This window comes from Heliangelus exortis, chromosome 28 (genome assembly GCF_036169615.1).
Source record: "Heliangelus exortis chromosome 28, bHelExo1.hap1, whole genome shotgun sequence".
In the NCBI taxonomy this organism is placed as follows: domain Eukaryota; kingdom Metazoa; phylum Chordata; class Aves; order Apodiformes; family Trochilidae; genus Heliangelus; species Heliangelus exortis.
The window spans coordinates 1,191,889-1,210,207 of record NC_092449.1 but is presented as its reverse complement, the minus strand read 5'-3'; the positions used below and the strand labels follow the sequence as shown (position 1 = coordinate 1,210,207).

General features: G+C 49.5%; 1 protein-coding gene across 1 annotated transcript in view; it reads right to left on the bottom strand.

Moving 5' to 3' along the window:
- The window catches only part of MUC16 (mucin 16, cell surface associated), a 117,569-nt gene that overhangs the window by 68,037 nt on the left and 31,213 nt on the right, over nt 1–18,319 (bottom strand). Inside the window, exon 2 of the mRNA XM_071727415.1 lies at nt 10,644–12,334. Coding sequence (XP_071583516.1) covers nt 10,644–12,334 — 1,691 coding nt within the window. The remainder of the gene's footprint in view (nt 1–10,643; nt 12,335–18,319) is intronic.

Sequence of the window (18,319 nt, the reverse complement as noted above, 5' to 3'; positions counted from 1 at the left end):
ACTGCAGTGGTGGTGTCCTCAGCTGTGCTGGAGGTTTCAGTTCTGGTGGAAGTGGAGAGGGGTGTGGTGGTTGTTTCCAGAGCAGTCGATTGGGTTGGAGTGGCAGCAGTTGAAGCTGTGGAGAGAGGAGGACTTGTGGTTGGGGCACCTAATGAAGAGGTCACTGCAGTGGTGGTGTCCTCAGCTGTGCTGGAGGTTTCAGTTCTGGTGGAAGTGGAGAGGGGTGTGGTGGTTGTTTCCAGAGCAGTCGATTGGGTTGGAGTGGCAGCAGTTGAAGCTGTGGAGAGAGGAGGACTTGTGGTTGGGGCACCTAATGAAGAGGTCACTGCAGTGGTGGTGTCCTCAGCTGTGCTGGAGGTTTCAGTTCTGGTGGAAGTGGAGAGGGGTGTGGTGGTTGTTTCCAGAGCAGTCGATTGGGTTGGAGTGGCAGCAGTTGAAGCTGTAGAGAGAGGAGGACTTGTGTTTGGGGCACCTAATGTTGTTGCAGTGGTGGACTCCTCAGCTGCGCTAGACGTGTCGCGTCTAGGGGAGGTGGGGAGGGGTGTGGTGGTAATCTGTGGTGAAGTTGTTTTGGATGGAGTGGCAGAGAGTGAAGGTGTAGTCAGAGGAGGAGAAATGGTTTGGGCTGCTGTGCTGGAGGTCACTGCAGTAGTGGTTTCCTCTGTTGCGCTGGAGGTTTCTGGACTGGAGGAGGTGGAGAAGAGAGACGAGGCTGTCTGAAGAGCTGTTGCTTGTGTTGGAGCAGCAGAGGATGAAGTTCTGGTGGTAAGATGAGTCGTAGTATGGGCTGCTGTTCTTGAGGTTGCTGTACTGGTGGTGTCCTCTGCTGTGCTGGACGTTTCTGGACTGGAGGAGGTGGAGAAGAGAGTCAAAGTTGTCTGAGGAGCAGTTGCTTGTTTTGGAGCAGCAGAGGATGGCGTTGTGGTGCTAAGAGGAGTCGTAGCTTGGGCTGCTGTGCTGGAGACCGCTGTAGTGGGGGTTTCCTCTGGTAGGGTGGAGGTTTCAGTTCTGGTGGAAGTCGAGGGGGGTGCGTTGGTTGTTTCCAGAGCAGTCGATTCGGTTGGAGTGGCAGGAGTTGAAGCTGTGGAGAGAGGAGGACTTGTGGTTGGGGCACCTAATGAAGAGGTCACTGCAGTGGTGGTGTCCTCAGCTGTGCTGGAGGTTTCAGTTCTGGTGGAAGTGGAGAGGGGTGTGGTGGTTGTTTCCAGAGCAGTCGATTGGGTTGGAGTGGCAGCAGTTGAAGCTGTGGGGAGAGGAGGACTTGTGGTTGGGGCACCTAATGAAGAGGTCACTGCAGTGGTGGTGTCCTCAGCTGTGCTGGAGGTTTCAGTTCTGGTGGAAGTGGAGAGGGATGTGCTGGTTGTTTCCAGAGCAGTCGATTGGGTTGGAGTGGCAGCAGTTGAAGCTGTAGAGAGAGGAGGCCTTGTGGTTGGGGCACCTAATGTTGTTGCAGTGGTGGACTCCTCAGCCGCACTAGACGTGTCGCGTCTAGGGGAGGTAGAGAGGGGTGTGGTGGTAATCTGTGGTGAAGTTGTTTTGGATGGAGTGGCAGAGAGTGAAGGTGTAGTCAGAGGAGGAGAAGTGGTTTGGGCTGCTGTGCTGGAGGTCACTGCAGTAGTGGTTTCCTCTGTTGTGCTGGAGGTTTCTGGACTGGAGGGGGTGGAGAAGAGAGTCAAAGTTGTCTGAGGAGCAGTTGCTTGTGTTGGAGCAGCAGAGGATGGCATTGTGGTGCTAAGAGGAGTCGTAGCTTGGGCTGCTGTGCTGGAGACCGCTGTAGTGGGGGTTTCCTCTGGTAGGGTGGAGGTTTCAGTTCTGGTGGAAGTCGAGGGGGGTGCGTTGGTTGTTTCCAGAGCAGTCGATTCGGTTGGAGTGGCAGCAGTTGAAGCTGTGGAGAGAGGAGGACTTGTGGTTGGGGCACCTAATGAAGAGGTCACTGCAGTGGTGGTGTCCTCAGCTGTGCTGGAGGTTTCAGTTCTGGTGGAAGTGGAGAGGGGTGTGGTGGTTGTTTCCAGAGCAGTCGATTGGGTTGGAGTGGCAGCAGTTGAAGCTGTGGAGAGAGGAGGACTTGTGGTTGGGGCACCTAATGAAGAGGTCACTGCAGTGGTGGTGTCCTCAGCTGTGCTGGAGGTTTCAGTTCTGGTGGAAGTGGAGAGGGGTGTGGTGGTTGTTTCCAGAGCAGTCGATTGGGTTGGAGTGGCAGCAGTTGAAGCTGTGGAGAGAGGAGGACTTGTGGTTGGGGCACCTAATGAAGAGGTCACTGCAGTGGTGGTGTCCTCAGCTGTGCTGGAGGTTTCAGTTCTGGTGGAAGTGGAGAGGGGTGTGGTGGTTGTTTCCAGAGCAGTCGATTGGGTTGGAGTGGCAGCAGTTGAAGCTGTAGAGAGAGGAGGACTTGTGTTTGGGGCACCTAATGTTGTTGCAGTGGTGGACTCCTCAGCTGCGCTAGACGTGTCGCGTCTAGGGGAGGTGGGGAGGGGTGTGGTGGTAATCTGTGGTGAAGTTGTTTTGGATGGAGTGGCAGAGAGTGAAGGTGTAGTCAGAGGAGGAGAAATGGTTTGGGCTGCTGTGCTGGAGGTCACTGCAGTAGTGGTTTCCTCTGTTGCGCTGGAGGTTTCTGGACTGGAGGAGGTGGAGAAGAGAGTCAAAGTTGTCTGAAGAGCAGTTGCTTGTGTTGGAGCAGCAGAGGATGAAGTTCTGGTGGTAAGATGAGTCGTAGTATGGGCTGCTGTTCTTGAGGTTGCTGTACTGGTGGTGTCCTCTGCTGTGCTGGACGTTTCTGGACTGGAGGAGGTGGAGAAGAGAGTCAATGTTGTCTGAGGAGCAGTTGCTTGTTTTGGAGCAGCAGAGGATGGCGTTGTGGTGCTAAGAGGAGTCGTAGCTTGGGCTGCTGTGCTGGAGACCGCTGTAGTGGGGGTTTCCTCTGGTAGGGTGGAGGTTTCAGTTCTGGTGGAAGTCGAGGGGGGTGCGTTGGTTGTTTCCAGAGCAGTCGATTCGGTTGGAGTGGCAGCAGTTGAAGCTGTGGGGAGAGGAGGACTTGTGGTTGGGGCACCTAATGAAGAGGTCACTGCAGTGGTGGTGTCCTCAGCTGTGCTGGAGGTTTCAGTTCTGGTGGAAGTGGAGAGGGGTGTGGTGGTTGTTTCCAGAGCAGTCGATTGGGTTGGAGTGGCAGCAGTTGAAGCTGTGGAGAGAGGAGGACTTGTGGTTGGGGCACCTAATGAAGAGGTCACTGCAGTGGTGGTGTCCTCAGCTGTGCTGGAGGTTTCAGTTCTGGTGGAATTGGAGAGGGGTGTGGTGGTTGTTTCCAGAGCAGTCGATTGGGTTGGAGTGGCAGCAGTTGAAGCTGTAGAGAGAGGAGGCCTTGTGGTTGGGGCACCTAATGTTGTTGCAGTGGTGGACTCCTCAGCCGCACTAGACGTGTCGCGTCTAGGGGAGGTAGAGAGGGGTGTGGTGGTAATCTGTGGTGAAGTTGTTTTGGACGGAGTGGCAGAGAGTGAAGGTGTAGTCAGAGGAGGAGAAGTGGTTTGGGCTGCTGTGCTGGAGGTCACTGCAGTAGTGGTTTCCTCTGTTGTGCTGGAGGTTTCTGGACTGGAGGGGGTGGAGAAGAGAGTCAAAGTTGTCTGAGGAGCAGTTGCTTGTGTTGGAGCAGCAGAGGATGGCGTTGTGGTGCTAAGAGGAGTCGTAGCTTGGGCTGCTGTGCTGGAGACCGCTGTAGTGGGGGTTTCCTCTGGTAGGGTGGAGATTTCAGTTCTGGTGGAAGTCGAGGGGGGTGCGTTGGTTGTTTCCAGAGCAGTCGATTGGGTTGGAGTGGCAGCAGTTGAAGCTGTGGAGAGAGGAGGACTTGTGGTTGGGGCACCTAATGAAGAGGTCACTGCAGTGGTGGTGTCCTCAGCTGTGCTGGAGGTTTCAGTTCTGGTGGAAGTGGAGAGGGGTGTGCTGGTTGTTTCCAGAGCAGTCGATTGGGTTGGAGTGGCAGCAGTTGAAGCTGTGGGGAGAGGAGGACTTGTGGTTGGGGCACCTAATGAAGAGGTCACTGCAGTGGTGGTGTCCTCAGCTGTGCTGGAGGTTTCAGTTCTGGTGGAAGTGGAGAGGGGTGTGGTGGTTGTTTCCAGAGCAGTCGATTGGGTTGGAGTGGCAGCAGTTGAAGCTGTGGAGAGAGGAGGACTTGTGGTTGGGGCACCTAATGAAGAGGTCACTGCAGTGGTGGTGTCCTCAGCTGTGCTGGAGGTTTCAGTTCTGGTAGAATTGGAGAGGGGTGTGGTGGTTGTTTCCAGAGCAGTCGATTGGGTTGGAGTGGCAGCAGTTGAAGCTGTAGAGAGAGGAGGACTTGTGTTTGGGGCACCTAATGTTGTTGCAGTGGTGGACTCCTCAGCTGCGCTAGACGTGTCGCGTCTAGGGGAGCTAGAGGGGGGTGTGGTGGTAATCTGTGGTGAAGTTGTTTTGGATGGAGTGGCAGAGAGTGAAGGTGTAGTCAGAGGAGGAGAAATGGTTTGGGCTGCTGTGCTGGAGGTCACTGCAGTAGTGGTTTCCTCTGTTGCGCTGGAGGTTTCTGGACTGGAGGAGGTGGAGAAGAGAGTCAAAGTTGTCTGAAGAGCAGTTGCTTGTTTTGGAGCAGCAGAGGATGGCGTTGTGGTGCTAAGAGGAGTCGTAGCTTCGGCTGCTGTGCTGGAGACCGCTGTAGTGGGGGTTTCCTCTGGTAGGGTGGAGGTTTCAGTTCTGGTGGAATTGGAGAGGGGTGCGTTGGTTGTTTCCAGAGCAGTCGATTCGGTTGGAGTGGCAGCAGCTGAAGCTGTGGAGAGAGGAGGACTTGTGGTTGGGGCACCTAATGAAGAGGTCACTGCAGTGGTGGTGTCCTCAGCTGTGCTGGAGGTTTCAGTTCTGGTGGAAGTGGAGAGGGGTGCGTTGGTTGTTTCCAGAGCAGTCGATTGGGTTGGAGTGGCAGCAGTTGAAGCTGTAGAGAGAGGAGGCCTTGTGGTTGGGGCACCTAATGTTGTTGCAGTGGTGGACTCCTCAGCCGCACTAGACGTGTCGCGTCTAGGGGAGGTAGAGAGGGGTGTGGTGGTAATCTGTGGTGAAGTTGTTTTGGATGGAGTGGCAGAGAGTGAAGGTGTAGTCAGAGGAGGAGAAATGGTTTGGGCTGCTGTGCTGGAGGTCACTGCAGTAGTGGTTTCCTCTGTTGCGCTGGAGGTTTCTGGACTGGAGGAGGTGGAGAAGAGAGACGAGGCTGTCTGAAGAGCAGTTGCTTGTGTTGGAGCAGCAGAGGATGAAGTTCTGGTGGTAAGATGAGTCGTAGTATGGGCTGCTGTTCTTGAGGTTGCTGTACTGGTGGTGTCCTCTGCTGTGCTGGAGGTTTCTGGACTGGAGGAGGTGGAGAAGAGAGTCAAAGTTGTCTGAGGAGCAGTTGCTTGTTTTGGAGCAGCAGAGGATGGCGTTGTGGTGCTAAGAGGAGTCGTAGCTTGGGCTGCTGTGCTGGAGACGGCTGTAGTGGGGGTTTCCTCTGGTAGGGTGGAGGTTTCAGTTCTGGTGGAATTGGAGAGGGGTGTGGTGGTTGTTTCCAGAGCAGTCGATTGGGTTGGAGTGGCAGCAGCTGAATCTGTGGAGAGAGGAGGACTTGTGGTTGGGGCACCTAATGAAGAGGTCACTGCAGTGGTGGTGTCCTCAGCTGTGCTGGAGGTTTCAGTTCTGGTGGAAGTGGAGAGGGCTGTGGTGGTTGTTTCCAGAGCAGTCGATTGGGTTGGAGTGGCAGCAGTTGAAGCTGTAGAGAGAGGAGGCCTTGTGGTTGGGGCACCTAATGTTGTTGCAGTGGTGGACTCCTCAGCTGCGCTAGACGTGTAGCGTCTAGGGGAGGTAGAGAGGGGTGTGGTGGTAATCTGTGGTGAAGTTGTTTTGGATGGAGTGGCAGAGAGTGAAGGTGTAGTCAGAGGAGGAGAAATGGTTTGGGCTGCTGTGCTGGAGGTCACTGCAGTAGTGGTCTCCTCAGTTTGGCTGGAGGTTTGTGGACTGGAGGAGGTGGAGAAGAGAGTCAAAGTTGTCTGAGGAGCAGTTGTTTGTGTTGGAGCAGCAGAGGATGGCGTTGTGGTCCTAAGAGGAGTCGTAGCTTGGGCTGCTGTGCTGGAGACGGCTGTAGTGGGGGTTTCCTCTGGTAGGGTGGAGGTTTCAGTTCTGGTGGAAGTGGAGAGGGGTGTGCTGGTTGTTTCCAGAGCAATCGATTGGGTTGGAGTGGCAGCAGTTGAAGCTGTGGAGAGAGGAGGACTTGTGGTTGGGGCACCTAATGAAGAGGTCACTGCAGTGGTGGTGTCCTCAGCTGTGCTGGAGGTTTCAGTTCTGGTGGAAGTGGAGAGGGGTGTGGTGGTTGTTTCCAGAGCAGTCGATTGGGTTGGAGTGGCAGCAGTTGAAGCTGTGGAGAGAGGAGGACTTGTGGTTGGGGCACCTAATGAAGAGGTCACTGCAGTGGTGGTGTCCTCAGCTGTGCTGGAGGTTTCAGTTCTGGTAGAATTGGAGAGGGGTGCGTTGGTTGTTTTCAGAGCAGTCGATTGGGTTGGAGTGGCAGCAGTTGAAGCTGTGGAGAGAGGAGGACTTGCTGTTGGGGCACCTAATGTTGTTGCAGTGGTGGACTCCTCAGCCGCACTAGACGTGTCGCGTCTAGGGGAGGTAGAGAGGGGTGTGGTGGTAATCTGTGGTGAAGTTGTTTTGGATGGAGTGGCAGAGAGTGAAGGTGTAGTCAGAGGAGGAGAAATGGTTTGGGCTGCTGTGCTGGAGGTCACTGCAGTAGTGGTTTCCTCTGTTGCGCTGGAGGTTTCTGGACTGGAGGAGGTGGAGAAGAGAGTCAGAGTTTTCTGAAGAGCAGTTGCTTGTGTTGGAGCAGCAGAGGATGGCATTGTGGTGCTAAGAGGAGTCGTAGCTTGGGCTGCTGTGCTGGAGACTGCTTTAGTGGGGGTTTCCTCTGGTAGGGTGGAGGTTTCAGTTCTGGTGGAAGTCGAGAGGGGTGCGTTGGTTGTTTCCAGAGCAGTCGATTGGGTTGGAGTGGCAGCAGTTGAAGCTGTGGAGAGAGGAGGACTTGTGGCTGGGGCACCTAATGAAGAGGTCACTGCAGTGGTGGTGTCCTCAGCTCTGCTGGAGGTTTCAGTTCTGGTGGAAGTGGAGAGGGGTGTGGTGGTTGTTTCCAGAGCAGTCGATTGGGTTGGAGTGGCAGCAGTTGAAGCTGTGGAGAGAGGAGGACTTGTGGCTGGGGCACCTAATGTTGATGCAGTGGTGGACTCCTCAGCTGTGCTTGACGTGTCGCCTCTAGGGGAGGTAGAGAGGGGTGTGGTGGTAATCTGTGGTGAAGTTGTTTTGGATGGAGTGGCATAGAGTGAAGGTGTAGTCAGAGGAGGAGAAATGGTTTGGGCTGCTGTGCTGGAGACCGCTGTAGTGGGGGTTTCCTCTGGTAGGGTGGAGGTTTCAGTTCTGGTGGAAGTCGAGGGGGGTGCGTTGGTTGTTTCCAGAGCAGTCGATTGGGTTGGAGTGGCAGCAGCTGAAGCTGTGGAGAGAGGAGGACTTGTGGTTGGGGCACGTAATGAAGAGGTCACTGCAGTGGTGGTGTCCTCAGCTGTGCTGGAGGTTTCAGTTCTGGTGGAAGTCGAGAGGGCTGCGTTGGTTGTTTTCAGAGCAGTCGATTGGGTTGGAGTGGCAGCAGTTGAAGCTGTGGAGAGAGGAGGACTTGCTGTTGGGGCACCTAATGTTGTTGCAGTGGTGGACTCCTCAGCTGCGCTAGACGTGTCGCGTCTAGGGGAGGTAGAGAGGGGTGTGGTGGTAATCTGTGGTGAAGTTGTTTTGGATGGAGTGGCAGAGAGTGAAGGTGTAGTCAGAGGAGGAGAAATGGTTTGGGCTGCTGTGCTGGAGGTCACTGCAGTAGTGGTCTCCTCAGTTTGGCTGGAGGTTTGTGGACTGGAGGAGGTGGAGAAGAGAGTCAAAGTTGTCTGAAGAGCAGTTGCTTGTGTTGGAGCAGCAGAGGATGGCGTTGTGGTGCTAAGAGGAGTCGTAGCTTGGGCTGCTGTGCTGGAGACCGCTGTAGTGGGGGTTTCCTCTGGTAGGGTGGAGGTTTCAGTTGTGGTGGAAGTCGAGGGGGGTGCGTTGGTTGTTTCCAGAGCAGTCGATTGGGTTGGAGTGGCAGCAGCTGAAGCTGTGGAGAGAGGAGGACTTGTGGTTGGGGCACGTAATGAAGAGGTCACTGCAGTGGTGGTGTCCTCAGCTGTGCTGGAGGTTTCAGTTCTGGTGGAAGTGGAGAGGGGTGTGGTGGTTGTTTCCAGAGCAGTCGATTGGGTTGGAGTGGCAGCAGTTGAAGCTGTGGAGAGAGGAGTACTTGTGGCTGGGGCAACTAATGTTGATGCAGTGGTGGACTCCTCAGCTGTGCTTGACGTGTCGCCTCTAGGGGAGGTAGAGAGGGGTGTGGTGGTAATCTGTGGTGAAGTTGTTTTGGATGGAGTGGCATAGAGTGAAGGTGTAGTCAGAGGAGGAGAAATGGTTTGGGCTGCTGTGCTGGAGACCGCTGTAGTGGGGGTTTCCTCTGGTAGGGTGGAGGTTTCAGCTCTGGTGGAAGTCGAGGGGGGTGCGTTGGTTGTTTCCAGAGCAGTCGATTGGGTTGGAGTGGCAGCAGCTGAAGCTGTGGAGAGAGGAGGACTTGTGGTTGGGGCACCTAATGAAGAGGTCACTGCAGTGGTGGTGTCCTCAGCTGTGCTGGAGGTTTCAGTTCTGGTGGAAGTGGAGAGGCCTGTAGTGGTTGTTTCCAGAGCAGTCGATTGGGTTGGAGTGGCAGCAGTTGAAGCTGTGGAGAGAGGAGGACTTGTGGTTGGGGCACGTAATGAAGAGGTCACTGCAGTGGTGGTGTCCTCAGCTGTGCTGGAGGTTTCAGTTGTGGTGGAAGTGGAGAGGGGTGTGGTGGTTGTTTCCAGAGCAGTCGATTGGGTTGGAGTGGCAGCAGTTGAAGCTGTGGAGAGAGGAGGACTTGTGGCTGGGGCACCTAATGTTGTTGCAGTGGTGGACTCCTCAGCTGCGCTTGACGTGTCGCGTCTAGGGGAGGTAGAGAGGGGTGTGGTGGTAATCTGTGGTGAAGTTGTTTTGGATGGAGTGGCATAGAGTGAAGGTGTAGTCAGAGGAGGAGAAATGGTTTGGGCTTCTGTGCTGGAGACCGCTGTAGTGGGGGTTTCCTCTGGTAGGGTGGAGGTTTCAGTTCTGGTGGAAGTCGAGAGGGGTGCGTTGGTTGTTTTCAGAGCAGTCGATTGGGTTGGAGTGGCAGCAGTTGAAGCTGTGGAGAGAGGAGGACTTGCTGTTGGGGCACCTAATGTTGTTGCAGTGGTGGACTCCTCAGCTGCGCTAGACGTGTCGCGTCTAGGGGAGGTAGAGAGGGGTGTGGTGGTAATCTGTGGTGAAGTTGTTTTGGATGGAGTGGCATAGAGTGAAGGTGTAGTCAGAGGAGGAGAAGTGGTTTGGGCTGCTGTGCTGGAGGTCACTGCAGTAGTGGTTTCCTCTGTTGCGCTGGAGGTTTCTGGACTGGAGGAGGTGGAGAAGAGAGTCAGAGTTTTCTGAAGAGCAGTTGCTTGTGTTGGAGCAGCAGAGGATGGCATTGTGGTGCTAAGAGGAGTCGTAGCTTGGGCTGCTGTGCTGGAGACTGCTTTAGTGGGGGTTTCCTCTGGTAGGGTGGAGGTTTCAGTTCTGGTGGAAGTCGAGAGGGGTGCGTTGGTTGTTTCCAGAGCAGTCGATTGGGTTGGAGTGGCAGCAGCTGAAGCTGTGGAGAGAGGAGGACTTGTGGTTGGGGCACCTAATGAAGAGGTCACTGCAGTGGTGGTGTCCTCAGCTCTGCTGGAGGTTTCAGTTCTGGTGGAAGTGGAGAGGGGTGTGGTGGTTGTTTCCAGAGCAGTCGATTGGGTTGGAGTGGCAGCAGTTGAAGCTGTGGAGAGAGGAGGACTTGTGGTTGGGGCACCTAATGAAGAGGTCACTGCAGTGGTGGTGTCCTCAGCTGTGCTGGAGGTTTCAGTTCTGGTGGAAGTGGAGAGGGGTGTGGTGGTTGTTTCCAGAGCAGTCGATTGGGTTGGAGTGGCAGCAGTTGAAGCTGTGGAGAGAGGAGGACTTGTGGCTGGGGCACGTAATGAAGAGGTCACTGCAGTGGTGGTGTCCTCAGCTGTGCTGGAGGTTTCAGTTCTGGTGGAAGTGGAGAGGGGTGTGGTGGTTGTTTCCAGAGCAGTCGATTGGGTTGGAGTGGCAGCAGTTGAAGCTGTGGAGAGAGGAGGACTTGTGGCTGGGGCACCTAATGTTGATGCAGTGGTGGACTCCTCAGCTGCGCTAGACGTGTCGCGTCTAGAGGAGGTAGAGGGGAGTGTGGTGGTAATCTGTGGTGAAGTTGTTTTGGATGGAGTGGCATAGAGTGAAGGTGTAGTCAGAGGAGGAGAAATGGTTTGGGCTGCTGTGCTGGAGACCGCTGTAGTGGGGGTTTCCTCTGGTAGGGTGGAGGTTTCAGTTCTGGTGGAAGTCGAGAGGGGTGCGTTGGTTGTTTTCAGAGCAGTCGATTGGGTTGGAGTGGCAGCAGCTGAAGCTGTGGAGAGAGGAGGACTTGTGGTTGGGGCACCTAATGAAGAGGTCACTGAAGTGGTGGTGTCCTCAGCTGTGCTGGAGGTTTCAGTTCTGGTGGAAGTGGAGAGGGGTGTGGTGGTTGTTTCCACAGCAGTCGATTGGGTTGGAGTGGCAGCAGTTGAAGCTGTAGAGAGAGGAGGCCTTGTGGTTGGGGCACCTAATGTTGTTGCAGTGGTGGACTCCTCAGCCGCACTAGACGTGTCGCGTTTAGGGGAGGTAGGGAGGGGTGTGGTGGTAATCTGTGGTGAAGTTGTTTTGGATGGAGTGGCAGAGAGTGAAGGTGTAGTCAGAGGAGGAGAAGTGGTTTGGGCTGCTGTGCTGGAGGTCACTGCAGTAGTGGTTTCCTCTGTTGCGCTGGAGGTTTCTGGACTGGAGGGGGTGGAGAAGAGAGTCAAAGTTGTCTGAGGAGCAGTTGGTTGTGTTGGAGCAGCAGAGGATGAAGTTCTGGTGGTAAGAGGAGTCGTAGTTTGGGCTGCTGTTCTTGAGGTTGCTGTACTGGTGGTGTCCTCTGCTGTGCTGGAGGTTTCTGGACTGGAGGGGGTGGAGAAGAGAGTCAAAGTTGTCTGAGGAGCAGTTGCTTGTGTTGGAGCAGCAGAGGATGGTGTTGTGGTGCTAAGAGGAGTCGTAGCTTGGGCTGCTGTGCTGGAGACCGCTGTAGTGGGGGTTTCCTCTGGTAGGGTGGAGGTTTCAGTTCTGGTGGAAGTCGAGAGGGGTGCGTTGGTTTTTTCCAGAGCAGTCGATTGGGTTGGAGTGGCAGCAGCTGAAGCTGTGGAGAGAGGAGGACTTGTGGTTGGGGCACCTAATGAAGAGGTCACTGCAGTGGTGGACTCCTCAGCTGTGCTGGAGGTTTCAGTTCTGGTGGAAGTGGAGAGGGGTGTGGTGGTTGTTTCCACAGCAGTCGATTGGGTTGGAGTGGCAGCAGTTGAAGTTGTAGAGAGTTGAGGACTTGTGGTTGGGGCACCCAACAAAGAGGTCACTGAAGTGGTGGTCTCCAGTGCTGGGCTGGAGGTTTCTGCTCTGCTGGCGGTGGAGAACAGCGGAGAGGTTTTCTTAGAAGCCGTTGTTTGTCTTGGAGTGGGCTTGGCTGAGTGCGTGACCTCAGGAGGAGAGGTGGTTTCGGAATGTGTGCTGGAGGTCTCTGTAGTGTTTTTTTCCTGAGCTGGGCTGGAAGTGCCTTGTCTGGAGGAGGTTGAGAGGATCGTGGAGCTTGTCTGAAGAGCAGGGTTCTCATTTACAGTGGTAGAGGGTGAAGCAGTAGACTCAGGAGATGTGGTTTGTGTAGCCATGGTGGAGGTCACTGCCATGGTGGTCTCGGTTGTGCTGGAGGATTCCTGCCTGGTGGAAGGGGAGAGGCGTGTGGCGGCTCTTTCAAGAGGAGTCACTTGGGATGGAATGGCAGAGGTTAAAGCTGTAGCGGTAGGAGGAGTTGTGGCTTGGGCAGCAATGGTGGAAGTCAGTGTAGCAGTGGTCTTCTCAGTTTGGCTGGAGGTTTCTGGACTGGTGGAGGTGGAGAAGAGAGATGAGGTTGTCCGAAGTGCAGTTGCTTGTGTTGGAGAAGGAGAGGGGGAAGTTGTGGTGCTAAGAGGAGTCGTAGTTTGGGCTGCTGTGCTGGAGGTCGCTCTAAATGTGTTGTCCACACCTGTGCTGGAGGATTCAGGTGTGGTGGAAGTGGTGAGGCTTGTGGTGGTGGTGTTTTTTATAGTAGTTTTTTGGGATGTAGTGGCCAAGGGTGAACCTGTAATGAGAGGAGGAGCTGTGGTTTGGATGTCCACTGCATATTCACTGCAGTGGATATCTCAGTTTCGATGCAGGTGTCTCGTTTTGGTGTATGGGAAAGCGGTATGGTGGTTTTATCTTGTGCAGTTGTTGCGTGTGGAGTCTCAGAGCGTGCAGCTCTAATTGGAGGAGATGTGCATGATAACTTTTAAAACGCAATGTCAATTTATAGCTATTCACCACTGGCTTTTTTGTTTTACTGAAATTTACATTCAATTTAACAGCAGCTTCTGAGGATTTCCTTTATACTGCAGATTATTTTGTGTTTGTGGGTGATATGGTTAGACACCTGATTAAATGGTTACTATAACTTTTTTGGCAAAGGTGCTTCTTAAAAGAAAAGTAATAGAGTTTGTATTGTCACAATTTCTTCCTTTAGCACTTCTTACCATTTTCTTTATTTATATGGCCTTGTTTATTTGTACACATGAGTACTATTGTTCTTCTGCTTATTGCAGTAGTTTACTGAGAACTCCCTAAAGGCCAAATTCATTTGTCAAGTTCCTACCATCTCCAATTCTTTTCGACCTCCTCAGTTCTCCATAAGCCATGGAAAAGAGGGTCAAAGACTGAATGGTCCGAGATCGCTAGAACAGCTTCTTGAGACTACTGAGCAATTTGATGATTAGGAATATATTTCAATGTAGGACATACTGTGAAGTAATGTCTCTCATTTTCAGTTTTCAAAACAATAGTAGATACCCAAGAAACTCTTGTCAAACATTTTCCAAATTGTTTTTTTATGTAAGCATTATTCATTACACTATATATATTTTTCAGGTTTTCTGCACTGGCAGCATCTGAAAAATATGCTGTTCATCCATATACAGTTCACTGAATGAAAACACAATACCTGCCTGCTTGCCAGCCTAAACCAATTTATCTCTTCCTGTGAGGTATCCACAGATGTTCAAAATCATCCAGATTATACATTTCTAAGGAGGGACTCATTGTATTAATAATCCTTTTTAGGGATCACACCCCATGCCTCCACAGTCTCTCCCCTGTCAGGTCAGTTGTGTCACCTCATAAGATTCTCCTCCTGTGAGGCATACCAGCCTGGTTATGTAACACCCAACAGAGAACTTATAAGGTTGACATTCTACCTCAGTTAGTGCTGTTAGTGAGAAAAAGGGTTGGGAAAGGAAAAGGTATCTGAAATATAAGGAATCACTGTCTTTGTTCCTCTTCTTTGGACACATTCCAACCAAATTTTTTAGGAACAATTTCTTCCTGGAAAGGGTTGTCAGGCCCTGGCCCAGGCTGCCCATGACAGTGGTGGAATCCCCACCCCTGGAGAGATTTCAAGGCCATGCAGATGTGGTGCTAAGGGCCATGGGTTAGTGGTGGCCTAGGCAGTGTGCAGTTGAAGGTTGGGCTTGATGATTTGAAGGTCTTTTCCAACCAAAATAATTCTATATCCCAGCGTCCTAGCAAACAATTTCATTGTTATCACAATACACTAGAGGAACAACTAACAAGAAGGAATTTTGTGGAGTTTTAGCATGCAGACGTTTTTTTCTTCCACTCTTGGAAGACCCGAGCTTGCTGTGCAGCCATCTAGAGCCACCTGACTGTAAGCCAAATATAATGCCTTGCCTCTTCCCTGTTCCTTTGTCTCTTCTGTCTTTTTAGATTCCAAACTCATTCAAGTGAGGCTCTAGCATTTCTGTGCATGAGAGGGCTAGGCAGCCTGCAGAATACTAAAAATAACTGGCGTGGTAATATTAAAGCTTACAACAACATAAAGCCTTGAAAATTCACAGATAAGAGTCATTGACAGAAGTCATTAGAAGAAAGGATGCAGATCTGTATAAATATCAGGGTAGCCTGTTGTGTTTATATGTAACTCATATATAGATGATATGTATTAACATAAACATATATATGTATATATCAGTTAAATTCTGCCTTTTTTCTGCACTATCTGGACATCTTAACCCATTTCATAGAATCACAGAATCAGAATCATAGAATAGTTTGGGTTAGAAGGACCTTAAAGCTCATCCAGTCCCACCCTCTGCCATGGGCAGGGACACCTCCCACCAGCCCAGGCTGCTCAAGGCCCCATCAACACTGCCAGGGACTGGGCAGCCACAGCTTCTCTGGGCAATCTGTCCAGCCTCTCACCACCCTCACAGCAAACAATTTTTTCCTAATGTCTAGCCTAAATCTCCCATCTTCCAGTTTCTGGCCTGCTGTGTTATTTTCTGGCAATTTTGAACTGATTTCTAAACTATTTTTGCCCTGTGTCTTTGTTTGCTGTACCTGCCAGATCTCTACCTTGGTATTAATATCTTTACAGTGTTCCTGTCACGTAGAGCTATGTTTGCTCTCAGTACAATGGGATTTGCTTTGAGGCTGTGCATGAAGAGAGGTGCAGTGATTCACAGAGGCTGACTGCTCTGTTTCACTAATGACTCCTCTTGCCAGCAGACTGGAAGCACGTGTTTGTCTAGCAGTAACTGGATACACACTGAAAAATACCAAGACTGAACTGCATACTGTAGAACCAATGACATGATTACCTACCCTTCTCATGAAGCTGTATTCACAAAGAGATCACCAAAGTAGAATCCCAGAACCCCAGCCTGGTTTGGGTGTGAAGGGACCTTAAAGCCATCCAGTCCCAACTCCCTGCCATGGCCAGGGACACCTCCCACCAGCCCAGGGTGCTCCAAGCCCCATCCAACCTTCAACACTGCCAGGGATGGGGCAGCCACAGCTTCTGGGGGCACCCAGGGGCTCAGCACCCTCACACCAAAGAATTTCTTCCTAATGTCCAACCTCAATCTCCCCTCTACCAGTTTAAAGTCATCACCCCACATCCCATCACTCCCTGCCCCTGTCAAAAGTAAAAATATCCAAGTCTCATCACAGTATGAATTACAGGGTGCACCCTGGATTTTCTTATCCTAGTCAGAAATTTTTACGGCATGAGGAAAATAGTTTCCATGTTGTAAATCAAAGCTAGGATTTTTCCGTGATACAAAAAAGTGGCAAAAGGCCAATGTTTTCACAGCAACAGGCAGAATGCTGCCCGTTTCAAATGTGGCTCTGAGCTGAAATACTGCTGCAGATTTCTGTACACCAGCAAAGACTAAAACAGCCAAAAGGTGAATGGGAAGGAGCAGATTAAACTAACTAAATAAAATTTTTTGCTAGGCAATTTTTTGAGCCCACATAATTTAAAGCAATGTTTAGCTCCTGTGTTTCTTCTCTATTCAAAATTAAAACAGCCTTAGTTGACTTTATTGTAAGACTACAAAGTTAAACTACTGGTTGGGAGAACAAAGGAATTTTATGTATTTTTACCAATGCATTTGAAACTTCTTCTCCATTAATTTGAATTAAGTCTCTTGAGTATCTGTTCCTGGACAGCTCTGTAAATCACTGGGACTAAATGTGATATGTATTTTAGAAAATTAGAATACCTCTTTGGATAACCACTACCACAGAATTACTTTTGCATATAGAAATAGGAAATTCAAACTTGAATTTAAAAAAATCTTGAATTATTAAATTTTATAGAAAATATAATTTCAGTGACTTGAGCATGCCAGAACCTCAGACCCATATAATTTTTTTTTCCATTGAAAGGGTCATTCTTGGTTTTCAGTGCCACTTTTTCATGGGTAAAATACACAATTTGAAAGCACTGTAAGATTTTCAAAACATTTCTACCTTGATTATTTTCTAGAAACCTTTATGCTTTGGATTTTTTGTCCTCTCCTGTGAATGAAAAACTTAACTAAGGATTGTACATGAACAGTTCATAAAGTAAACTCTTAAAATCTCATTCACTCTTTTAATAAACCATAAGAAATTACCTTCAGTTTCTAAAAGAAATACAAGCTTATATTGTCCCTATATATTACCTCTCCATTTATATTTGCTAAAGCTCTATTTTCTACTTTCAATGAATGAAAACTTAAATAAATGTGAGTGGTAACACATTGCAAGGCAATGAGCAAGATAAGCATGCCATTCAGAACTGCATGGCAAAGGGTTCTTCACTTGTACCACAAGGTAAATTCTGAACAGATTTAATCATCATTACTGTTTGAAGTACTTAAACAGATACAAATAAACTAAGTTATCTTTGGTTATAGTTTTCAGCTGGAGTGATTTCACTTTGAAAATGTGTAAACCTTTACAAAATAAATTGACAAAGCTTTTCCATCAAAGTAGCAATTAAATTAAACTTACCTGGCAAGCAGCATAATGATATGATAATATATATAAACTGCTTATATCTAGATAAATTTGTTGTCCAATCCATCTTTTTCTCTTACAAGATTATAGTTCTACCAATCGAGTCCAAAATTCCCTTCAGTATCTGCTGCGCGCTTTGTAACACAGATGCAACTTCTCAAGTGACAAAGATGAGACTGATGGTCAAGGTGGAATGTTCTTAAACTAAAGCACCTTGCATAATGCTAGCACTTTGTTGAGGGTTTGGTGAGTGACACACCTGCTTGTACCTTAAAGCCCACGGATTTTAAAATTAGAATATGGTACTTTCCCTCTAGGTACGGTAAATAAGAAAGTTGCTGCTTGAAAAGGTCAGTGTGTGTTAATCTAAGCATGAAATGATCAGGAATGGGGACTAGTCTACACCCTTAAAAAACCTTCTTTCTTAAGCCACCCTTAAGAAAGGAACAATTCATCTCTGAGATATTTACATTCAGGGTGGACACATAACAGAAATGAAACCAGTAGTTTTGATGAGGTTTATATTTCAGTATCACAAATTTTCTGGATAATGAGAAAATATTTCCTGATGCTATCTTGTGAATCACTGTATTCTAATAAAGGCCCAAATTGCTCTTAGCAATTTGATTGCTAAGAAAAAAACTCATTGGTTTCATAATCCTTCTTAGCTGAACAGTACAATTTCTTTGGGGCCAAGGTTATATCCACTGCCATAATTACAAACAGAAAACTTTGCTTAGCCTCAGTGGCCCCCTGCAATATCTTCCATTGCAGCTGGGTGAGGGAATGAACAAAATTATTCAGGAGAACATCTTTGAGGGAATGCACAAAGAAGGGGTGGATAAAGTGGAAAGTTCAGGAATTCACATGCTGCTATTGCTAGATAACTGCAGTAGTAGATAACAGGGTAGTGTAAGGAGGAAAGGCTGTCACATCCATGAATTTAGATGACAATTCAATAGCTCTTCACCTGTTTTGGACCACTACCAATATTGAGGGAGTTTGACACTTTGTGCCTCTTAAATTAATTATCACAGCAAATCTACCACAGATTGGAAAATGTACATGGGTACAGACTGTGTTTGACTTTGGTATTCCTCATACCTAAAGTCCTGTCCTTGTTCTCTTTCCAGAAGACTGTTTCCCTTTCCTCTAACACTTATTCCAAACCTGAAATTTCTTATTCAAGAGGGTCCCACCAAGGTTAATAAAAAAAAAAAAAAAATTATTTGCCTTTTTCATTAGATTCTAGTTAATAGGTCCCACAAAACCATGTACTTTGGCTAGGGAAAGAGCCAAGACCTTTTTAATATGTGCTTTCTGATGGAGCAGCTTCATTACCAACTCAGTTCCAAGCTTAGAGGTTCAGTTTTTAAAAACTAGTAGCAATGCCTATAGAAAAGGAGATGTTTGTCTGTATGACCTAAAAGTCTTTATCATACAATTATAATTCAATCAGCTGGTTAATGAGTTATTGATGAAATAATTAGTTTGGTTGGATTGAAAAATCATGTTATGCTTGCTGTGTTGTACAACTTGTAGGGTACAGTTCTGCTGTGAATATCCAAGTGGTTGTGGAAATGCTTGAGATTATTTATATGAAAAATGCAATTTCCATTTGTTTATGTGATACAGAGACACTAAATTGCTTTGGTTGCACTGGCTGGATAACATATAAAGATGGAAAGTTCCTCCCAAAGTTTCTGAAACTACAACAAACACATGTCAT